General features: G+C 50.3%; 1 protein-coding gene across 1 annotated transcript in view; it reads right to left on the bottom strand.

Annotated features, from left to right (window-relative positions):
- Positions 1-22,082, bottom strand: part of abcd4 (ATP-binding cassette, sub-family D (ALD), member 4) — a 36,421-nt gene extending 14,339 nt beyond the window's left edge. The window contains exons 1-15 of the mRNA XM_078234351.1: positions 21,992-22,082; positions 20,551-20,669; positions 19,647-19,774; positions 17,772-17,911; positions 16,551-16,667; positions 16,103-16,228; positions 14,913-14,963; positions 12,698-12,792; positions 12,257-12,378; positions 8,485-8,576; positions 7,025-7,117; positions 3,440-3,654; positions 2,156-2,247; positions 784-820; positions 635-684 (exon numbers count right to left, since the gene is read on the bottom strand). Of these exons, the coding sequence (XP_078090477.1) occupies positions 635-684; positions 784-820; positions 2,156-2,247; positions 3,440-3,654; positions 7,025-7,117; positions 8,485-8,576; positions 12,257-12,378; positions 12,698-12,792; positions 14,913-14,963; positions 16,103-16,228; positions 16,551-16,667; positions 17,772-17,911; positions 19,647-19,774; positions 20,551-20,669; positions 21,992-22,041 (1,527 nt within the window). The 5' untranslated portion in view covers positions 22,042-22,082. The remainder of the gene's footprint in view (positions 1-634; positions 685-783; positions 821-2,155; positions 2,248-3,439; positions 3,655-7,024; positions 7,118-8,484; positions 8,577-12,256; positions 12,379-12,697; positions 12,793-14,912; positions 14,964-16,102; positions 16,229-16,550; positions 16,668-17,771; positions 17,912-19,646; positions 19,775-20,550; positions 20,670-21,991) is intronic.
- Positions 22,083-22,712: the final 630 nt, after the last annotated feature.

Here is a 22,712-nt window from a genome sequence, read left to right as displayed (position 1 = left end):
TCATGGATGTGGGAGTTATACTGACAGTATAAAGAGCAGAGCTGCACATTGCCTGAGGAGGCCATCGAGGCCCCTCCGGGTTCATCTCCAAACTTTAACAACAATACCACACGCTGCTCTCTCTCAAACCTCTACTGTTTCGTCAAATATTGATCCAGGCCCCTCACGATTCTCTCCATTTCCAGCAATAATCTGCTCCGTAGAATACACATCCTCTCTGTGTAGTTAAATCTAATGCAATTAAATCTTTGTAAGATCAAATTCCTGCTCTCCTGACAGTGTGCACAATTAAGTCAAACATATTGTTTGGGTTCAAGGAGCCCTTGCCATGTTCCAGCAAAAAAAAAAGTCACCTTGAAAGGAGAGTAAGTGGTAGTAATATCCGAATAACCCCCGAGATGGAGAGGCTATGGAGGGGTCTGAGCTCGAGAAGCAGCGATGGACTAGGAGGCGATGATGGAATAGCAAGCATAGAGTGATGAGTGAGTACTCAACGTGGGCGATTTGCCTCAGTGACTGAGGAGAATCTTGCTTTTCTTGTTTTTAGTCCAGTTGTGAATGTGTGTGAAGAGATTTCGCTGTAAACAGCAAATGGTGAAATCTTTACCCTGGTGAACGAGTGCTGATTACTCACCAATCCAGTCGCGTTTAAGAAGCGGACAATTCTCTCGTCATCAGCTACACCTGAGAGACACAATTCAGTGAAGAGTTACGACCATTTCACCAACTCCACCAATAAACTGATTTGGATTTTGGAATTTTAAATGATGCAGAAAATGATACCTGTGATGGGGTAGATTTCCTTCAAAGGATAAATCACCTGTTTAAAAAAAAAACAAAGGAAAGAGAAAGTCAAGAATATTTTTACAGACTGCTTCTTGGGAAGCTCCTCTCTCACTCTCTCTGCCTTGGGAATATCGTAGTTCCCCCCCCCCACTTCTCCTCCCTCTGCCATCTCAATCAGTGCACCCGCTCTCCCTGCCCACTGCACCCGCACTCCCTGCCCACTGCACCCGCACTCCCTGCCCACTGCGCTCGCTCCCCCTGCCCACTGCGCCCGCTCCCCCTGCCCACTGCGCCCGCTCCCCCTGCCCACTGCGCCCGCTCCCCCGCCCACTGCGCCCGCTCCCCCGCCCACTGCACCCGCTCCCCCTGCCCACTGCACCCGCTCCCCCTGCCCACTGCACCCGCTCCCCCTGCCCACTGCACCCGCTCCCCCTGCCCACTGCCCCCGCTCTCCCTGCCCACTGCACCCGCTCCCCCTGCCCACTGCACCCGCTCCCCCTGCCCACTGCACCCGCTCCCCCTGCCCACTGCACCCGCCCTCCCTCCCTCTCAGGTATCCATTATTCTATATGCAAATCATCAATATGCCTTGATAAGATTGCAGTCTGTAACTCATTCCCGGGTATCCATTATTCTCCGTGTAGTTAAATCTAATGCAATTAAATCTTTGCAAGATCAAATCCCTGCTCTCCTGACAGTGTGCACAATTAAGTCAAACATATTGTTTGGGTTCCCTCCCTCCTTCTCCATCTCCCTCCCCAACTCTCTCACTCAATCCCTCTATCGCTGGAACTCTGTTTTGCTTTCCCCGGAGCTACCCCTCTCCCTCCGTGTCTAAGCACCCCCCCTGTATCTAGTTTGGACAGGTGGGTGAAGGGATGGTGGGGGCGGATTGAGGTTCAGGATGAATGTGACCAAGGCCTTTGCAGACATGGTGAATTCTGACTGAGACCAGTTGGGCCAAATGGCCTGTTTCTTGACTGTAATTTCCTTGTGTCAGTGAAGGTGGAGATAAAACAAAAACCTCCTGTAACAACTGATGAAGGCGGCAGGGAGTCTGTAATGACTTTTCCACCCAGACATGGGAGAATATTCATCGTTATAAATATTCAATCTGACTCACGGCCTTCTGTTATCCCTGACACTCCCCTTGTCCCCCCACTCGTTAAATGCCCAAGCCCACCTCCCCCACTCCAAACCCCATAACCCCTGACCCCACACCAATTCCACTTTGTTTCCCCTTCAGCCCCCGCATCCCTCCCCCCCTCCAACACCTACCCACCCCTCTCCTCTGACGCCCACCTCCGTGTCCTCGGGTCCACCCTCACCCCGGGGCTGCAGAGGCCCGCCACGTAACGCAGTACTTCACCTGTTCTCGGAGGGTTCCGTCCGTGAAATATGGCTTCTGGGGAAGGAAAAGAATTCCCCGGGGTCCGAAGGAAGTCAGCGTGCGGACAGACCCTGGACAAATAAAGACGAACGGCATTTCAACAGCTCGCCTTGTCAACTCCACAGCGACGCACACGACCCAAGAACCGGTGGCTTCAAGCAAATTCTAACAATGTGGCTGCAAGGCCAGTGTATGGGTCTCCATGCTGCTGAGCTGATGGTGTCGGCTGTAATGCTGTGCCTGCCTTTTCCTCCACTCTAAGCGTAGAGGGTTGGGGGTAGACAGAGGAGCCGTCATTGCTTACTGGGCAGGGACTGGAGGAGCTTGGGCAGTGAGGAAGCAACATCCTGCGTTGGCAGAGCTATTTTTTAAATTCATTCGTGGGACATGGGCATCGCTGGCTGGTCAGCATTTATTGCCCATCCCTAGTTGCCCTTAGAGGGCAGTTGAGAATCAACCACATTGCTGTGGCTCTGGAGTCACATGTAGGCCAGACCAGGTAAGGATGGCAGGTTTCCTTCCCTAAAGGACATTAGTGAACCAGATGGGGTTTTCCAACAATTGACAATGGTTTCATGGTCATCGGTAGATTCTTAATTCCAGATGTTTTATTGAATTCAAACTCCACCATCTGCCGTGGTGGGATTTGAACCTGGGTCCCCAGAACATTAGCCGAGTTTCTGGATTAATAGTCTAGTGATAATACCCTTAGGCCACCATCTCCCCATGCTTGCAGAGCTATTCACTCCATTGGGAAAACCAAAAGCATCCGTCTCCTCAGCCCAGGCCGTTCATGGACGATGCTCTGATGGTGCGATGTGCAAACGCGGCTCCACAGAACAACACGGATACTGGTCTCTTCCCAGCCACTAAGCTCCATGGCCAAAGCAAGAACATGCACTGAGCAAGCACTCAATAGGTCAGGAAGCAACTCACGAGAGAATGGGATTCTCCTGTCCCGTCACCAGCGGGACTGGAAAATATGAAGAGCCCAACAGTTCTCCAAACGTTCCCATCCGTGACTATTCCTACTGGAGGCGGGACTGGAGAATCCCAGCCAATGTTTTGGAACAGTGACCTGCCGTCAGAACTGAGCTCTCGATCCCAAATGGGCATTTGGGGAGACCCTGCCCCGCCAATGTACCCACAAGATGGCAATGATGCCCAGTTAGAGAAGGGCATCAGCACAGCTCCAGCCAGGGTGGAGGCGGGATCATGTGTTCCTCTGCTTGGAATGGCTTTACACCGCTGGTCAAATCTTACCATGGGTCGTCTCCCATAGTCCGTTCAGGACCCGTAACAGAGTGGTCTTTCCCGTGCCCGTGTTGCCCGTTACCAAGAGGCTGTGCCCTGCGGTGACCTTCAGGGTTAGATTCCTCACCAACAACTCTTCGGAGGACAGGGCCGTAAAGGATACCTGTTCGAGGATAAAAGCCGTGTCAGCGGATTCCACCTCCTCTCCTGAATCCAAACTGTCCCTGCAGAAGACCACAATGTTAGTGTTCCATTTCACTGCCCCCATCGTGCACCTCAGCCCCTAGCGTGTGTACCAAGGCGGTAGGTCTTCATTGGGAGGGGGAAAACCAGACGAGCCCATTGCCTATCCTGCTCTAACATTCACAAGCGAGTTCTCCAGTGAAACGGCTGAATGACACCTCAGGTGAAGATGTGCGGGTGAGGTTGATTGGCCATGATAAAATTGCCCCTTAGTTTCCTGAGATGCGTAGGTTAGAGGGATTAGTGGATAAAATATGTAGGGATATGGGGTTAGGGCCTGGGTGGGATTGTGGTCGGTGCAGACTCGATGGGCCGAATGGCCTCTTTCTGCACTGTAGCGTTCTATGATTCTATGATTCTCTTTAATCCGATGGACATTTTGTTTGTTAATGGAAGGCATCTGTGGAGCTCCAATCAAGGGTGTCACCCAAAGGGGTCAAAGTAGCTCTCGGGGAAGACAATTTCAATCACAAAAGCCAAACATATCAAATCACGGATTAATTTAATGCAGAAGACAGGTATTCGGCCCATCACATCCCTGCTAGCTCTTTCCACGAGGTCCCTTTATTCCCTTTCTGTGTACTCATTCACACTTTTCTGTTTCAAATATTTACCCACTTCCCTCCTAACGTGGCACGGTGGTACAGTGGTTAGCACTGCTGCCTCACAGTGTCAGGGACACAGGTTCGATTCCCGGCTTGGATCATTGTCTGTGTGGAGTTTGCACGTTATCTCTGTGTCTGCGTGGGTTTCCTCCGGGTGCTCCGGTTTCCTCCCCCAATCCGAAAATGTGCTGGTTAGGTGGATTGGCCGTGCTAAATTCTCCCTCAGTGTAACCCGAACAGGCGCCGGAGTGTGGCGACTCGGGGATTTTCATAGTAACTTCATTGCAGTGTTAATGTAAGCCTACCTGTGATGATAATAAATAAACTAAACTTTAAACTAACATTTATTCCTCCTCTGACATGGTTTTGGTCAACCCTTACGTTTCCTAGCAACCGTCTGCCCAGAATAATTGATAATATTCAAAAGGAAAAGTGAAAGCCTGTGACTTTCTTCAACTTCAGCTGATGCTCGAAGTTTGTGTGTGCCAAGCAGGCGGGGGGGGGGGGGGGGGCTGAGACGTCACTGGCTCTGCTGCCTCACAGCGCCAGGGACCTGGGTTCGATTCCCGGCTTGGGTCACTGTCTGTGTGGAGTTTTACATTCTCCCCGTGTCTGCGTGGGTTTCCTCCGGGTGCTCCGGTTTCCTCCCACGGTCCAAAGATGTGCTGGTTCGGTGGATTGACCATGGGAAATGTGTGGAGTTATGGGGATAGGGCGGGGGAGAGGGCTTGCGTAAGATACTCAGTCAGAGAGTCAGTGCAGACTCAATGGGCTGAATGGGTCTCTATCGCACTGTCGGGAGTCTGTGCTTTTATGAAATTTAAACGCTTCATTCAGAACTAATTTTATTTATTAAAGTTTATTTATTAGTGTCACAAGTAGGCTTACATTAACACCGCAATGAAGCAATGTGAAAATCCCCTATTACCACACTCCAGTGCCTGTTCGGGTAACACTGAGGGAGAATTTAGCACGGCCAATCCACCCTAGCCAGCATGTCTTTCAGACTGAGCGGGGAAACCGGAGCCCCTGGAGGAAACCCACGCAGACATGGGGAGAATGTGCAGACTCCGCACAGAGTCATAGAGGTTTACAGCATGGAAACAGGCCCTTCGGCCCAACTTGTCCATGCCGCCCTTATTTTTTTTAATAACCCCTAAGCTAATCCTAATTGCCCGCATTTGGCCCATATCCCTCTATACCCATCGTACCCCATGTAATTATCTAAATGCTTTTTAAAAGATAAAATTGTACCCACCTCTACTACTACTTCTGGCAGCTTGTTTCAGACACTCACCACCCTCTGTGTGAAAAAATTGCCCCTCTGGACACTTTTGTATCTCTCCCCTCTCACCTTAAACCTATGCCCTCTACTTTTAGACTCCCCTACCTTTGGGAAAAGATATTGACTATCTATCTGATCTGCGCCCCTCATTATTTTATAAACCTCTATAAGGTCACCCCTCAGCCTCCTACACTCCAGAGAAAAAAGTCCCAGTCTATTCAGCCTCTCCTTATAACTCAATCCATCAAGTCCTGGTAGCATCCTAGTAAATCTTTTCTGCACTCTTTATAGTTTAATAATATCCTTTCTACAATAGGGTGACCAGAACTGTACACAGTATTCCAAGCGTGGCCTTACCAACTTCAACAAGACGTCCCAACTCCTGTATTCAATGTTCTGACCGATGAAACCAAGCATGCCGAATGCCTTCTTCACCACTCTGTCCACCTGTGACTCCACTTTCAAGGAGCTTTGAACATGTACCCCTAGATCTCTTTGTTCTGTAACTCTCCCCAACGCCCTACCATTAACTGAGTAAGTCCTGCCCTGGTTCAATCTACCAAAATGCATTACCTTGCATTTGTCTAAATTAAACTCCATTTGCCATTCGTCAGCCCATTGGCCCAATTGATCAAGATCGCGGTGCAATTGGAGATATCCTTCCTCACTGTCCACCATGCCACCAATCTTGGTGTCATCTGCAAACTTATTAACCATGCCCCCTATATTCTCATCCAAATCATTAATATAAATGACAAATAACAGTGGGCCCAGCACTGATCCCTGAGGCACACCGCTGGTCACAGGCGTCCAGTTTGAAAAACAACTCTCTACAACGACCCTCTGGTTTCTGTCAAGAAGCCAATTTTGTATCCATTTAGATACCTCACCCTGGATCCCGTGAGATTTAACTTTCTGCAACAACCTACCATGCGGTACCTTGTCAAAGGCCTTGCTAAAGTCCATGTAGATAACATTACTGCACTGCCCTCCATGCCAAGCTGGACCAGCAGAAAGGGTACATTCCAGATTTACTTTATCGACACTGCTTAGGTCAACAAAATGCCCCCAGGTACTTTGCAGCAGTGTTCACACAGGGAGACATTGGGGCAGGTGACACGTTCTCACCGTGTCGGCGTGGGTTTCCTCCGGGTGCTCTGGTTTCCTCCCACAGTCCAAAGATGTGCTGGTTCGGTAGATTGCCCATGGGAAATGTGTGGAGTTATGGGGATAGGGCGGGGGAGAGGGCTTGCGTAAGATACTCAGTCAGAGAGTCAGTGCAGACTCAATGGGCTGAATGGTCTGACGAAGGGTCATCCAGACTCGAAACGTTGACTCTACTCTCTCTCCACAGATGCTGTCAGACCTGCTGAGATTTTCCAGCATTTTTCATGTTTGCTTCAGATTCAGCATTCGCGCGGTATTTTGCCTTTATCATCACGGCTCTTTGGTAAAACTTACTCTTCAAAACTCGACAATTCTTGGTGCGGAGAGTGTTTGCTTTTCCGATGCGAGTCGGAGAGTTTGAGGATTAATTCTTGCAGCTCTCCAATTCTGTCAGTAACACAAGAAAGAAATAGTCAGTGAGCGTCTGTGGAGCAGGACTGCGAACCTGGCAGCCACTGACCAACATGATGAGCCCTCACTATTCAAACTTTACATCAAGCACATCGTCAAATAGCCCTTTATTCCAGGGCTAAGCACGGGTCACGGCACGTACACGCTGTCTGGGTCAGCTTTCCTCATGCAGTGGTGGGCCCTCGCCGCCTCGACAGGCCCGGCTCCCCTCGCCGCCTAGACGGGCCCGGCTCCCCTCGCCGCCAAGACGGGCCCTGCTGCCCTCGCCGCCTAGACGGGCCCTGCTGCCCTCGCCGCCTAGACGGGCCCTGCTGCCCTCGCCGGGCCCTGCTGCCCTCGCCGTCTAGACGGGCTCTGCTGCCCTCGCCGTCTAGATGGGCTCTGCTGCCCTCGCCGTCTAGACGGGCTCTGCTGCCCTCGCCGTCTAGACGGGCTCTGCTGCCCTCGCCGCCTAGACGGGCCCTGCTGCCCTCGCCGTCCTGACATTAAAAGCCTGATGTAAACATGAAGATTTGCACAGTGCCTGGTAAGCGCCTTCCAATCTGCATCTTGTGGCATGTTATCTAACCCGTGTATGTTGGACATCGCGAGATGCCACGTAACGTGAGCTGTGTAGCCCACTTGAGGAAACAATGTGACCCACGTACAGACAGGTTCCGTGGGCAAACCTACACCACTTCCTTGTTCGGGAACTCTGACCATTATTACATTTTCCATTACAACCACGTTTTTCACACAAGCACTTGATAAGGGACAAGGTAAGCCATTGTATAATAATACAAAATATACATCACTTTGTTACAAATAGAACAAAAACGTTGGGAAAAAAATGCTCCAAAATGAAGCTTTCTCTGCGCTTCAATAAATTGAAGCTTACATTTAACCCTCAGTGTCTAGACAGGCCCTGCTGCCCTCACTGTCTAGATGGGCCCTGCTGCCCTCACCGTCTAGACGATCTGGGTAAAACCTGGGTTGTCCTTTCATGTGTCCCTCGAGTACAGGAAGTGCTAGACATGGGGAGGAAATCACAGCACGGAAAAGTGTTTATTTTACTCCTGGATTGAACATTGGGAAAGGGTTAGATTTCCTCATTGGGCTGGGTACATTCCCCCCCTCCCCTTCTCACTTCCATCACCCCCACTATAACCTCTTCCTCCTTCAACCTCACCCACCTATCCTCACTCTCCTCCCTACCCTCACTCCTCCCTATCCGGACCCCTTCCCACTATCATCCCTTCCCGCCCTCACTGCTCCCTGCCCTCACCCCCCCCAGCCCTCACCCCTCCCATTCCCCCTTCCCCATCATTCTCTCCCCCCTCTCCTCCTGGCGCACAGACACTGACCTGTGTGTGTAGCCCGCAAGGTCAGACACGGTTGTCGAGAGGTCGATGAGGCGGCTGAAGCAGTTGATCAGGTAAATGGACACAAAGGCATTCTGTCGGGGGCAGAGGGCAAAGGTCACAATGCTGAAAGCTGCAGCTCCCGTTGGTCTAAAGGTGAGTTTCACACGTCTCCATTGCTGCTCTCTCTCCACTCTGAACAGGGTCTGGGTGGGATAACGGTGTTGCCAACCCTCCAGGAATTGATGCTAATCCCCTGGACACTGTAGTGAGCAAACTCACACAGCGCGGAACCAAACCAGGCCCTTTCTTTTCATTTTCTTGGAACGCTTTCCTCCACTGATTATAAAAATGTTGGTGAACAGAGAGGGAGAAAAGCTCCATTCCCACTCCATCTGACGAAGGAGCAGCGCTCCGAACGCTAATGGTATTTGCTACCAAATAAACCTGTTGGACTTTAACCTGGTGTTGTTAAAACTCTTACTGTGCCCAGGAGACAGCAGAGCTGGTAAAACCTCCAGGAACATGTCAGGGCAGAGTTGGCAACCTATCTGCCACCCACTGGAAGTTCATTTGCCCGGATATCAGCAAAGGACAAGGCAAAATGCTGGCAGGAACATAATGAACGGACCAGCCCAATCCTTAATCTCGCAGTAAACAAGGATGAAACCTGGGATGAACAGGTGGAGACACTGTGGGACTCCGGATCTCAGTACTGGGCACAGCTGTGTCCTGCACTGCCAGTAAGAAGTTTAACAACACCAGGTTAAAGTCCAACAGGTTTATTTGGTCGCAAAAGCCACAAGCTTTCGGAGCGCTGCTCCTTCGTCAGGTGAGTGGGAATTCTGTTCACAAACAGGGCGTATAAAGACACAAACTCAATTTACAGAATAATGGTTGACCTGCACTGCCACCCAGTGGTGTACTCTGCAATCACCACCATCATCTACGACTCTCACCAACTTCTGCAGATGCACCATAGAAAGCATTTTTTCTGGTCGTATCACAGCTTGGTATGCTTCCTGCTCTGCCCAAGACCGCAAGAAACTACAAAAGGTTGTGAATGTAGCCCAATCCATCACGCAAACCAGCCTCCCATCCACTGACTCTGTCTACACTTCCCGCTGCCTCGGCAAAGCAGCCAGCATAATTAAGGACCCCACACACCCCGGACATTCACTCTTCCACCTTCTTCCATCGGGAAAAAGATACAGAAGTCTGAGGTCACGTACCAACCGACACAAGAACAGCTTCTTCCCTGCTGCTGTCAGACTTTTGAATGGGCCTACCTTGCATTAAGTTAATCTTTCTCTACACCCTAGCTATGACTGTAACACTACATTCTACACTCCTTTCCTTCTCTATGAACGGTATGTTTTGTCTGTATAGCGCACAAGAAACAATACTTTTCACTGTATGCTAATACATGTGACAATAATAAATCAAATCAAACCTCAGGGTGCTGAGTACAGAGCAGGCTCATTCGGAACAGGGGTACCCCTGTTGAGCCTGTTCTGTTAGATCATGTATCTTCAACTGGGGTAGTTCTGTCTGAAATACAACTCCCACCTCAGCTGGAATTGGAGCCACTGCTTTCTTTAAATATTACAATATTCATAGAAATCATAGAAACCCTACAGTACAGAAAGAGGCCATTCGGCCCATCGAGTCTGCACCGACCACAATCCCACCCAGGCCCGACCCCAATATCCCCAATAATCCCTCTAGCCTACACATCCCAGGACACAAAGGGGCAATTTTAGCATGGCCAATCAACCTAACCCGCACATCTTTGGACTATTCTATCACAGGATGTCAAAGGCTGGGCGAGTATTTGTTGCCCATTCCCAATTGCCCTCGAGACGGTGGTGATGAGCCGCCTTCTTGAATCGCTGCAGTCCCCGAGGTGTAGGTACACCCACAGTGCTGTTCGGGGACTGAGTTCCAGGATTTAGGCCCAGCGACAGTGATGGAACAGTGATACATTTCCAAGTCAGGGTGGTGAGTGACCTTTTTATTTAAAACTTTATTTATTAGTGTCACAAGTTGGCTTACATTAACACTGCAATGAAGTTCCTGTGAAAATCCCCTAGTCGCCACACTCCGGCACCTGTTCGGGTACACTGAGGGAGAATTTAACATGGCCAATCCATCTGACCAGCACATCTGACTGCAGTTTTGTTCTTACACTCTCCATTTTATTTATTCCTGTTTGCTCTGTCAGATGGTATAACTACTGTTCGGGGGGTGGCTTATAAACTACTCCCAGTTGTGATTTTTTACCCTTCGCTGACAAGATATAAAAATATTGGATTGGGGAGTCGGGGAAGGGAGGACTGCTTCATTGAAAGTGCGGATTAATCCAATTGGATAATGAAGAGACATTCTCCTTTCTGATTGGCTGTGTGAAGGGAGTGTGAAGGAGGATGGACCAATGGCAGAAGGGTGCGCTATGGGGGTGAAAGGTCATTGGAACATTGGAATTAGGAGCCAGTGTAGACAAACTCAGCCTTCCAGCCGGCTCCGCCATTCAATCAGATCATGGCTGATCTCTCCCTGGTCTCAAATCCACCTCCCCACCTGTTCCCCATATCCCCTTTTTATCTTAGAAAAATGTCCATCTCCTTCTTGAAACCATTCATGCGACGGAACCTCCAGTGGTATCTAATTGGTAGCCGGAAACTACCCCACACTCACTCCCAACTCATAGAATCATATCATAGAAACCCTACAGTACAGGAACAGGCCATTCGGCCCATCGAGTCTGCACCGATCACATTCCCACCCAGGCCCTATCCCCATATCCACCCACTAATCCCTCTAGCCTATGCATCGCAGGACACTAAGGGCAATTTTTAGCACGGCCAATCAATCTAACCCGCATTTCTTTGGACTGTGGGAGGAAACCGGAGCACCCGGAGGAAATCCACGCAGACACGAAGAGAATGTGCAAACTCCACACAGACAGTGACCCGAGCCGGGAATCGAACCCAGGTCCCTGGAGCTGTGAAGCAGCAGTGCTAACCACCGTGCTACCGTGCCACCCAACTCTCCCCGCTGTGTTCAGACAGACTGTTCAACAGAGGGAAAGTAAGTGGGTTCAGAGCAGTCAACTCTGGGAGGGCCGAGCTCGAGGTTTGGTCCCCTCTGTATGGGGCTTGGTGCTTCTGTAACCTAGGCAACCAGGACGCTGCAGGAACAAACGAGGTACAGGATCAGACTCAGGTCAATAATTAGGATATCTCCCGAGCGATTCCCTAAAGTAAAAAATTAAAGTTTATTTATTCGTCGTAAGTAAGGCTTACATTAACACTGCAATGAAGTTACTGTGAAATTCCCCTAGTCGCCACGCTCAGGCAGCTGTTCGGGTCAATGCACCTAACCAGCACGCTTTCAGTATGTGGGAGGAAACCGGAGCACCCAGAGGAAACCCACGCAGACACGGGGAGAACGTGCAGACTCCGCACAGACTGTGTCCCAAACCGGGAATCGAACCCAGGTCCCCGGCGTTGTGAGGCAGCAGTGCTAACCACTGTGCCGCCCCTGCCACCCTGAACATTGGAAACGCAGGCCGGAGCCATGCGCAGGACATAGCAGGAATGTGGTAAAGGTGTTGGAGGGTCAACACCAGGACAGGAGGGTAAAATCCTGCATGGGGGAGGGACAGGGATGGATCGTATTCATTACAGACGCTGAGAGAGAGTTATTGATGTAAATGAAGCAAACATGAAAATACTTTTCAATGGAAGCTGTGACACGGAGGCCTGAAGCTTACCTTACTGACCATCTCGATGAGGTCTGCAGGGGAAAGGTCATCATACACTCCAGTAAAGATAGGAATCGCTATGACGATGTAGCTGAGGATTCCACCAAGGTAATCAAATAAATTCACACCAACTGAGGAAAAGAGAGAAAAATATTAACCAGGAGTTAAAAAGGAGAAACTGACTGGGAGAGGGAGGCACAGCGGAGTTAGCTGTTACTTATTCTTGGGACATGGCAGACATTGTTCCCGCGCACTCACTGTACACATTGTCCCCGTGTACTCACTGTACACACACTGTCCCCGCGCACTCACTGTACACATTGTCCCCGTGCACTCACTGTACACACACTGTCCCCGTGTACTCACTGTACACACACTGTCCCCGTGTACTCACTGTACACACACTGTCCCCGTGCACTCACTGTACACACACTGTCCCCGTATACTCACTGTACAGCCACAGCTCCTTGTTCATTAGATCCCTCTGTGTTTTTATCAGGTCTTGCAGTCTCCAGTTGGTTCTCATGTGTTCTACTCTCCCTGCTCTGTAACCAGGAACATCACAACAAGGTATCTGACTGTGTTCTCGCATTGAAAATGTTTGTGAACAAAGTCACTTCCGATCATTCTCCCCATCATCCCTCTCAGGCAGCGTTCCCCATCAACCCACCCGCCACCATTACCCACCCACGGTGGCACAGTAGTTAGCACTGCTGCCTCACAGCTCCAGGAACCTGGGTTCGATTCTGGCCTTGGGTCACCGTCTGTGCGGAATTTGCATGTTCTCCCCGTATCTGTGTGGGTTTCCTCCGGATGCTCCGGTTTCCTCCCACAGCCCGAAAGATGTGCTGCTGAGGGTGCATTGGCCATGCTAAATTCTCCCTCAGTGTACCCGAACAGGCGCTGGAGTGTGTGGTGACGAGGGGATCTTCACAGTAACTTCATTGCAGTGTTAATGTAAGTCTATTTGTGACACTGATAAATAAACTTTAAACCTGTCACTCCCCATCCCATCTGCCCCTACTTGCTCCATGAGTGAGTCTCACATTCTCCCAATACCTCTTGCCAAACCTTTAATCTGTGTCCCTTTGTCCTTGTACATTAATTAATGGGAACAGCTTTTCGTTCTCTACCTTATCTAAACCCATCAGAATGTTTTACACCTGAAACAAGTCTCTTCACTATTTCCTTTGCTTCACCCCAGCTTGTAACTAAAATTCCCATCCCTGGAGCCACGTACCTTCTCAAGGTCACATTTCCTAGGTTGGTTCAATTACCCCGTTCAGGCTGATCTGAATTCCCATTCCCCCCCCTTCACCCACGCACCTTCCAAGTCACCCTTACCTGCCTCACCTCCCTCCCCTACACTGGCTCCATCATCCTCCAAACTCTAGCTCTGCTGAAAACATCAACATTGGTCCCAAATCCCCGATGTACTCAGCCTCGAGAGGTTGCGTATTGTAAAACCAATCTGCTTTACAACCCCCGCTGACCCCCGCATGCCCCCCGAACCCCCCTCACACCACCCACCCCACGCCCCAAGTCAGAAGGTTGTGGGTTCCACTTCCACTCCACAGACTGAAACACAGAATAGGGACATTTTATTCCAGTACCGAGGGAGTGACGCACTGTTGGAAGTGTCATCTTTCAGATCAGATGTTAAGTTGAGGACGGGCCTGTCCTCTCATGTGTACGAGAAAGGTCCCTTTGCATTATTTCAAAGGAGAAAAGAGGGCGTCTCCTTGGTGTCCTGAACAATACTAATCCCTCAATCAACGTCACTATAACCAAATTATGTGGTTGTTCTCATATTGCAGTTCTAGAGTCATAGAGGTTTACAGCATGGAAACAGGCCCTTTGGCCCAACTTGTCAATTCCGTCCTTTTTTTTAAAACCACTAAGCTAATCCCAATTGCCCACATTTGGCCCTTATCCCTCTATACCCATCTTACCCATGTAATTGTCTAACTGCCTCTGGCAGCTTATTCCCCTCACTCACCACCCTCTGTGTGAAAGAATTGCCCCTCGGGACCCTTTTGTATCTCTCCTCTCTCACCTTAAATCTATGTCCTCTAGTTTTAGACTCCCCTACCTTTGGGAAAAGATGTTGACTATCTAGCTGATCTGTGCCCCTCATTATTTTATAGACTTCTATAAGATCACCCCTCAGCCTTCTATGCTACAGAGAAAAAAGTCCCAGTCTATCCAGCCTCTCCTTATAACTCAAACCATCAAGTCCCGGTAGCATCCTAGTAAATCTTTTCTGCACTCTTTCTAATTTAATAATATCCTTTCTATAATAGGGTACACAGTTCTGGTCACCCTATTATAGGGTCAGTTTATGGGAGCTTGCTGCGCACAAATTGATTGCTAATTCCTACATTACAGCAGTGACTACATTTCAATATTAACCTCGCTGGCTGGAAAGCACTTTGCGATGTCCTGAGGTTGCTAAAGGTGTTTAAGTTTGTTTATTAGTGTCAGATGTAGGCTTACATTAACACTGCAGTGAAGTTACTGTAAAAATCCCCTATGTAAATGCAAGTCTTTCGACAACCTGCGACCTCAGAACAGCTGCTTCAACTCTGAAACAGCCCCTTGGGTAAGAGCGATGTCCCTTTTACAACACGTGCATTCACAGAAACTCGCTGCCTTGCGCGCTCACCTGTAGAAAGCAGCCGACTCGGCATTAACGCGGATCTGCATGTGCTTGAACCTATGGCAGAGAGGCAGGAAGAGGTCATCTCCATTAGTGTTCAGACGTAACATCCCCTCAGTGGCAGACACAAGCACCCATTGAAGATTCCCACATGCTTGCCATGTCCCCTCCCAATGGTGGATGGATTACCTGCCTCGTTTATTGCCAGCCTGAATCCAGCATTTAAGGGTTAAGCATTCTGTCAACTGAGGCAAAATCATTTACTATTAAGGAACCAAGTGAGGCAAAATACTCGATTAGTGATGTGACGCTCCATTATACGGGACCCTGCCGCCGGCCTGTTCTTGATGAGTAACCGTGCACAGTTCTGGTCCGTATACTATGAGAAACACGGGCAGAAAGTACTTTTATTTTTCGACAAGCGTGGTGCCAGAGCTGAGAGTATGAGCCCTCGGGACAGGTTACACAGGCCGGAGGCTTTTCCTCGAGAAGAGATAAGACATCTAAAGGAGACTTACTGTACAAAGGGGCTGGACCACAGGGACAGGTCTGGAGGGATTGTTTTCACTTGGAGGGAGAATCCAAAACTAGGGTGGATAGGGGTGAGGGTGGACAGGGGTGGGGGTGAACTGGGGAGGGTGGGTGATGGATGGTGTGAGTGGTGGTGGATGGGGGAGGAGAGGGGGGGAGAGGATGGGGGGGTGGAGGATGGGGGAGGGGGAGGATGGGGGAGGGGGGAGGATGGGGGAGGGGGGAGGATGGGGGAAGGTGGGTGGTGATGGACGGAGGTAGCAGTGGGTGGGGGAGAGGTGGACGGGCTGGATGGTGGTGGACAGGGGTAGGTGGGTGGATGGGGTTGGTGGGGGTGGAGGAGAATGGGCTGGGTGGGGGTAGGTGTGGTTGGGGAGGAAGGGGGAGGATGGCGGTGGACAGGGGTGGCTGGGGGTGAATGGGGATAGGTGTAGTTGGGGATGGTTGGGGGGAGGTGTGGGTGGATGATGGAGGAGGATGGAGTGGTGGACAGGGTGGGTGTAGGTGTGGTTGGGGGTGGACAGAGGTGGACCGGGTGGATAGGCTGGGTGGGGGAGGGTAGACATTTCCCCTCCCTGGTCACCATCACACTGCGCTGAGAATTGGTCACCCGGAGGATGGGGAGACATTGTGAAACGCCAGAGGAAAAGTTAAACCCATCTCACCTGAAGTCTCCCTCCAGCCTCTCCTGCTGGACCAGGGTTGGGATAATCGGCCCCATCAGAACCTTGTTGACCACGGAGCCAATGATGAAGTAAATGAAGATGCTGACGGGGCCCAGCCAGCCTGTGCTGATAATAAACAAGCAGAACCCAAACCTCATCAGCAGCATATTCCATCTGGGAATCGCCCAGAGTAAGAAACAAGAACCCCCTTAAACACAGGGACTTACACATTCTATCCTCTTCTCCCAGAGAGACAAGACATCTCTATTTTCTCATTCAATGCACACACACACTCCCCAGCACCAATGCCCCCCGCCCCGGGCACCCCCCAGGCACCCCCCCACCACCCCCCCTCCCCCAGGCAGCGTCCCCCTCCCCCAGGCACCGCCCCCCTCCCCCGGCCCCCCCCTCCCCCCACCCCCGGCCCCCCACCCCAACCCCGTGTTACCTGTGAAAGCACTGGTAGGTGTAATAACCCAGGGTGAATGGTGAGATGATGAGGTTGCTGGCCATTGTGCTCATCCCCTTGCAGAACCTCTCCACATCCTGGCTGATACGCTGGTCCCTGTAAAACAGACAGACAGATTCAGGCCGGGTAACCCCCAGCTAGCCCAGGCTGTGCCAGGTAACCCCCAGCTAACTCAGGCTGTGCCAGGTAACCCCCAGCTAACTCAGGCTGTGCCAGGTAACCCCCAGCAAACTCAGGCTGTGATCCAGCAATGGGCTCCACAGGAATATTTAAACTCATTCATCTTTCTCACATGGATCACTGGGTCCTTCCTTCGATTAGATTCCAGTCTGTAACTCATTCCCGGGTATCTATTATTCTATATATAAACCATCTGAACCCCTCGATCAGATTCCAGTCTGTAACTCACTCCCAGGTATCCATTATTCTATATATAAACCATCTGAACCCCTTGGTTAGATTCCACGGTGTAACTCACTCCCAGGTATCCATTACTCTATATATAAATTATCCAAACATCTCGATTAGATTCTAGCTTGTAACTCACTCCCAGGTATGTATTACCATCTGAACCCTTTGATTTGATTCCATTCCGCAGCACACTCAGATATCCATTACCTTCGATATACAGGCCATTTGTAAATTAGCTTCCCACAGGAGTGAACACTTTAAAAGAAAAGGATTCAATTGGCTCTGAAGTATTTTAATGGTGTCTGGATGTCACGAAAGGTGCTATATAAATGAATATCTTTTCTTTTGTCTTCCCATCCCGAGTACATTGCTGAGATCAGAGATATCAGACCACCCTCCTGTACCCAGCCAAAATGCTTATCCTTCACTGAAGAGCGACTATTTATCCAAGGAAGGAATCACAGCCAATGAGTGCATTGTCCTCAGCTTGCCAGTAAGGTCAGCCAATAGCGAGGATCCACAGAAAATACCTCCCTTCCTAACTCAGTGGCAATAGAGTTTCCACTAGGTCCACTCCAGCTCACTGGAGGTTGATTCTGGAACATTCCTGGTTTTTGCTGCCCAGCACCTCATTGTTTTATCCAACTGGGGAACTGTGTCCTCTCTCTCTCTCCCTCCCCCCTCTCTCCCTCCCCCTCCCCCCCCTCTCTCTCCCCCAACCCGCCCACTTCAGAATAAACATTTTCTATCGACTGGGGAAAAATCCAGCCCCACTCGGATTCCACCTACGGGTTATCCAGCTTGTCATGGAGTACGTTCAGAGCGTAGTAGACTTTCCTCTTGAAGTAGGACTTGTGGAGGTCCATGGTGAGGCTCTGCCTCCACCGCACATACATCAAACTCGAGATGAACTGGTCAGAGCTCTTCAACTGAAAGAGAAAGGCCATTGCTGGGGTGAAGGGAAACCAAACTCATCTCCGACATTCACGTTCTGTCACCATAAAACATTTCGTCAAGGAACCGATCTCCTTTCACCTCCGTTTTGTACAAAGGTTGCTGTCCACTCTTGGTTACCCTCTCAAAATCAGAATCTGGGACAGGGCCGCACCAGTCAGTGACAGCATTTATGCTCCAATCGAACATCCTCCCACCTTTCCCCATCCAAATCTATCAGCGTAACCCTCTATTCCCTTCATCCTCATACATTTTTCAGGCTTTCCCTTAATGCATCTATACTATCCACCTCAACCACTCTCTGCAGGAGCAATTTCCACATTCGCACCAACTTTGGGTAAAGAAGTTTCTTCTGAATCCCTGACTGGATTCCGTATACTGATGGCCCGTTTCTGCTCTTCTCCAGAAATCATAGAAACCCTACAGTGCAGAAGGAGGCCATTCGGTCCATCGAGGCTGCACCAACAACAATCCCATCCAGGCCCTATCCCCGTCATCCCCCATATTTACCCCGCTAATCCCTCTAACCTATTCATCCCGGGACACTAAGGGGCAATTTAGCACGGCCAATGCACCTAACCCACACATCTTTGGACATTCTCTCTGTATGCACTCTTAGAAAAACATTTGAGACCTCTATAAAATCACCCTTCAGCCTTTCCCTTTCCAGCTTGTTTGTCCTTTCCTGATGGGTATTAATTTATCATCCTTACAAATCTTCTTTTGCACTTTCTGCATCGCCTCTACATCCCATTTGCTGAAATGAGAGCAGATTGTAAACCGTATAGGTCTGAACAAGGTTCCATTATATGTTTAACGTCGCCTCTTCAATTCGTTTATGGTGTGTGAGCATTAGTGGCATGGCTGGCATTTACTGCCCACTCCTAATTGCCCTGAGGAGGCAGTGATGAGTCACCTTCCCAAACCACGGCAGTCCATGTGGTGTAGGGTACACCCCCAGTGCTGTTAGGGAGGGAGTTCCAGGATTTTGACCAAGCGGCAGTGAAAGGGCGGCGATATTGTTTCAAGTCAGGATGGTGAGTGACTTGAAGGAGAACTTTTCAATTCTATCCTTTAAGGAATTAGCTTTGGAACTTGCTTTGCCTCCCTCAAAGGCCCAAATAACCTGTGTCACAACTTATAATGATTTGTGTATTCGTACTCCCAGGTCCCTTTTGGTCCCTTTACCCACTTAAGATTCTTAATTTCCAAGGAAAATGTGACTATTTTTTAAGCACAAAATGTAAGTGCAGCATCAGAGAGAAATTCTAGACCGCACTGTCCATCTCACAGTAGATGCACATTAAGCCCTAAGCCAGCGGGTCACCTCCGCACAGTGACGTTGTTTAAAGTTGATTTATTATAGTCACAAGTAGGTTTACATTAACACTGCAATGAAGTTACTGTGAAAATCCTCGTGTCGCCACATTCTGGCGTCTGTTCGGGTACACTGAGGGAGAATTTAGCATGGCCAATGTACCTAACCAGCACGTCTTTTGGACTGTGGGAGGAAACCGGAGCACCCGGAGGAAACCCATGCAGACGCCGGGAGAACGTGCAGACTCCGCACAGACAGTGACCCAAGCCGGGAATCGAACCCGGGTCCCTGGTGCTGTGAGGCAGCAGTGCTAACCACTGTGCCACCCTAATTTGTATTTATTTGCAGAGTTTGCTTTCTCTTTTTCACTGGATACTAATGTGGTTACTTACCACAGCATTGGCCACAATGAGGCAGATGGCTACGAATGTGATTCTCCTAAAACCAACCAAGTCTTTCTCACCCAGAACCTTGAAGTATTGGCTCGGGACAATCCCTACCTGATAGACCACCAGCTGCTCTGTAAAGGAATAACAAACACAGTTAGGAAGGATAAACTTGCATTGGACATGGTTCCGAGAAGACTCACTAGGCTGATTCCTGGGATGAAGGGTTTGCCTTATGAGGATTTGATTTGATTTCATTGGAAAGATGGAGGCTGAGGGGAGACCTGATAGAGGTCTACAAAATTGTGAGAGGCACAGACAGGGTGGATAGTCAGAGGCTTTTTCCCCAGGGTGGAAGTGTCAATTACAAGGGGCACAGGTTCAAGGTGAGAGGAGGAAAGTTTAAGGGAGATGTGCGGGGGAGGTTTTCCACGCAGAGAGTGGTGGGTGCCTGGAACGCGCTGCCAGAGGAGGTGGTGGAAACAGGCACATTAGCAACATTTAAGGGGCATCTGGATGGGTACATGAATAGGGAGGGAATAGAGGGATACGGACCGAGTAAGGGCAGAAAGTTTTTTTTTAGTTTAGTTCGGGCATCATGATAGGCACAGGCTTGGAGGGCTGAAGGGCCTGTTCCTGTGCTGTACTGTTTTGTTCTTTGTTCTTGTTCTATTGTTGTCACATGTATTGGGACACAGTGAAAGGTATTGTTTCTTGCATGCTATACAGACAAAACATATTGTTTATAGAGTACATAGGGGAGAAGGAGCGGGTGCAGAATATAGTGTTACAGTCATAGCTAGAGTGTAGAAAAAGATCAGCTTAATCTGTGACAGGACCATTCAAAAGTCTGTTGGGCAGCAGGGAAGAAGCTGTTCTTGAGTCAGCAGTTTGAACAGATGAGACTCACCAAGGAGGGCGACAGAGAGCAGGGTGGCGAACATCAGGACACTCTGCGATGACCAAGACGGGAAGAGGACTGCCTGGATACGGCAGAATCGTCTCACAAACAGAAGGTCCAGCTTCGGTCTGGAAGGATAGAACACTCTGCTCACAATTGGTACAGTTATCTTCCTGCCGTTGCTGCCTGCGTCTTTGGCAAACAGACTGGGGAACCAGTCTCCAGGCTCCACCAACATTACACCAAACAGCCACGGTAACAGGAGGTTAAACAGGGTGGCCGAGGGTGCCCGGCCTCCACTTGGCTTTGTTCTCACAGCAGCACAGTTTAGATAGGGAAGTGGGTGGGAGGCGACCAACAATAACCCTGTTTCCCATTAATCTGTCGTACACCGTGGCAGAGACGATTCAAGTGGTCTCAATGCCCTTGGCTAACAGGCAGGGCATTGCGAATTGCAGGGCATGGCAGGGCAAATCGTCTGGGCCTGACTGAATCCAGCATCTCCAGCTGGTCTGCAATGTGCCAGCAGTGTGTGTGTGGGGTGTGTGGGGTGGGGAAAGCCGCATGGTCAGGCTGGACTGTGATGTCTTCGACAGCTGAATAGCACACTGACACTCACAGGTTCATGGATGAAGAATTATCGCCTTTTTTGGTCTGCTGGTGCCTAAGGAACTTCATCCTGGCGCAAGTGGCAGTGGGGTCAACGGATGGGAAAGGAATATAAAAGGGGTGGGGGAGAGGCAATGCCAACCTCAGGAGCAGCCGCTGTGAGTACAATCATAGAATCCTTACAGTGCAGAAGGAGGCCATTCAGCCCATCAAGCCTGCAACGACCACAGTCCCACCCAGGCTCTATCCCCGTAACCCCATGCATTTACCCGAGCTGAGTGACTCCCTAACTTTTTTCACTGGGCCGCACTTTCGGAATAAAAATTTGCTCGCGCCACACCGAATTTTTTATTGATAAGAAATACATTCAAAAACAAAAAAACAACTCCTAGCAGTGCTTGATTCATAACATAGAACACAACGACTTTATAATATGATCATGGGACATCTAGAAAGCATAAAACAATGCTTGTTTAAACCATGTTTAAATGTTTCTTTGATTGTCCTTGAATCTTCCCGCCACACTTACCATCCTCTCTCGCCGCACCCTTTGGGAACCACTGCCCTAGCTAGTCCCCCTGACACTAAAGGGGCAATTTAGCACGGCCAATCCACCTAACCCTTTGGACTGTGGGAGGAAACCGGAGGAAACCCACGCAGACACGGGGAGAAGGTGCAGACTCCACACAGACAGTGACCTGAGCCAGGAATCGAACCCGGCTCCCTGGCACCGTGAGGCTGTGGTGCTAACCACTGTGCTACCGTGCCAACTAAACCAAGGGTCCAGCTGGCAGAGCCTGTTTTACAGCACTTGGTGGTGGTGAGCACGGGTATGTCCTACCTGCTGCATCTCAGCTCCTGCCCCCTGGCCAGCCGCCTGTACCCAGGCATTGCCCTCAGCAGCTGCTGACAGCCTCCTGTCAGTCACATGCAACTGAGCAGGGGGGGTGGGGGCCGCACTGCGTCAGACGTCACGCGTAGCGCCGCTGGGGCTGTCGCCGTGATGACGTTCTGCGCATAACGCCGCCGGGGGGGGGGGCCGGTGCCGCGATGACGTCATGCCCGGCCCCGCCCATTCTGTGACGTGTTGACGTCACGCGCAGAATGTTGGCAACTGCGCCGTCATATCGTCACGTCGGGCACCGCCCATTTGTCGGCGCGGTGACGTCATACGCACGGAGCCCAGCAAATGCCCCACAGGGTCAAGGCCGAGGCCTTCAGGCTTCTGGTATTTATATTTAGAGTTAGTGCTGAATGCGGCCCTTATTTCTATTTGGATTCACAATCTTTATTGTTCCCGCCCAGGCAATAACCGTTCCCCATTTTGCTCTCAGCACTGCTGCACCCTCAGTGTTGTGGCCCCGCCATTGTCTCACACCCTGGATGGTGAAGCATCCCAAGGTCAAATAGCACCCACAGCACCGTCCCTGGGGCGGCACGGTAGCACAGTGGTTGGGGCGGCACGGTAGCACAGTGGTTAGCACTGCTGCTTCACAGCTCCAGGGTCCCGGGTTCGATTCCCGGCTCGGGTCACTGTCTGTGTGGAGTTTGCACATTCTCCT

The sequence above is a fragment of the Mustelus asterias genome, chromosome 18, assembly GCF_964213995.1.
Source record: "Mustelus asterias chromosome 18, sMusAst1.hap1.1, whole genome shotgun sequence".
NCBI lineage: Eukaryota > Metazoa > Chordata > Chondrichthyes > Carcharhiniformes > Triakidae > Mustelus > Mustelus asterias.
The sequence above is the reverse complement of the archived record's forward strand: the minus strand, read 5'-3'. Positions and strand labels throughout refer to the sequence as shown.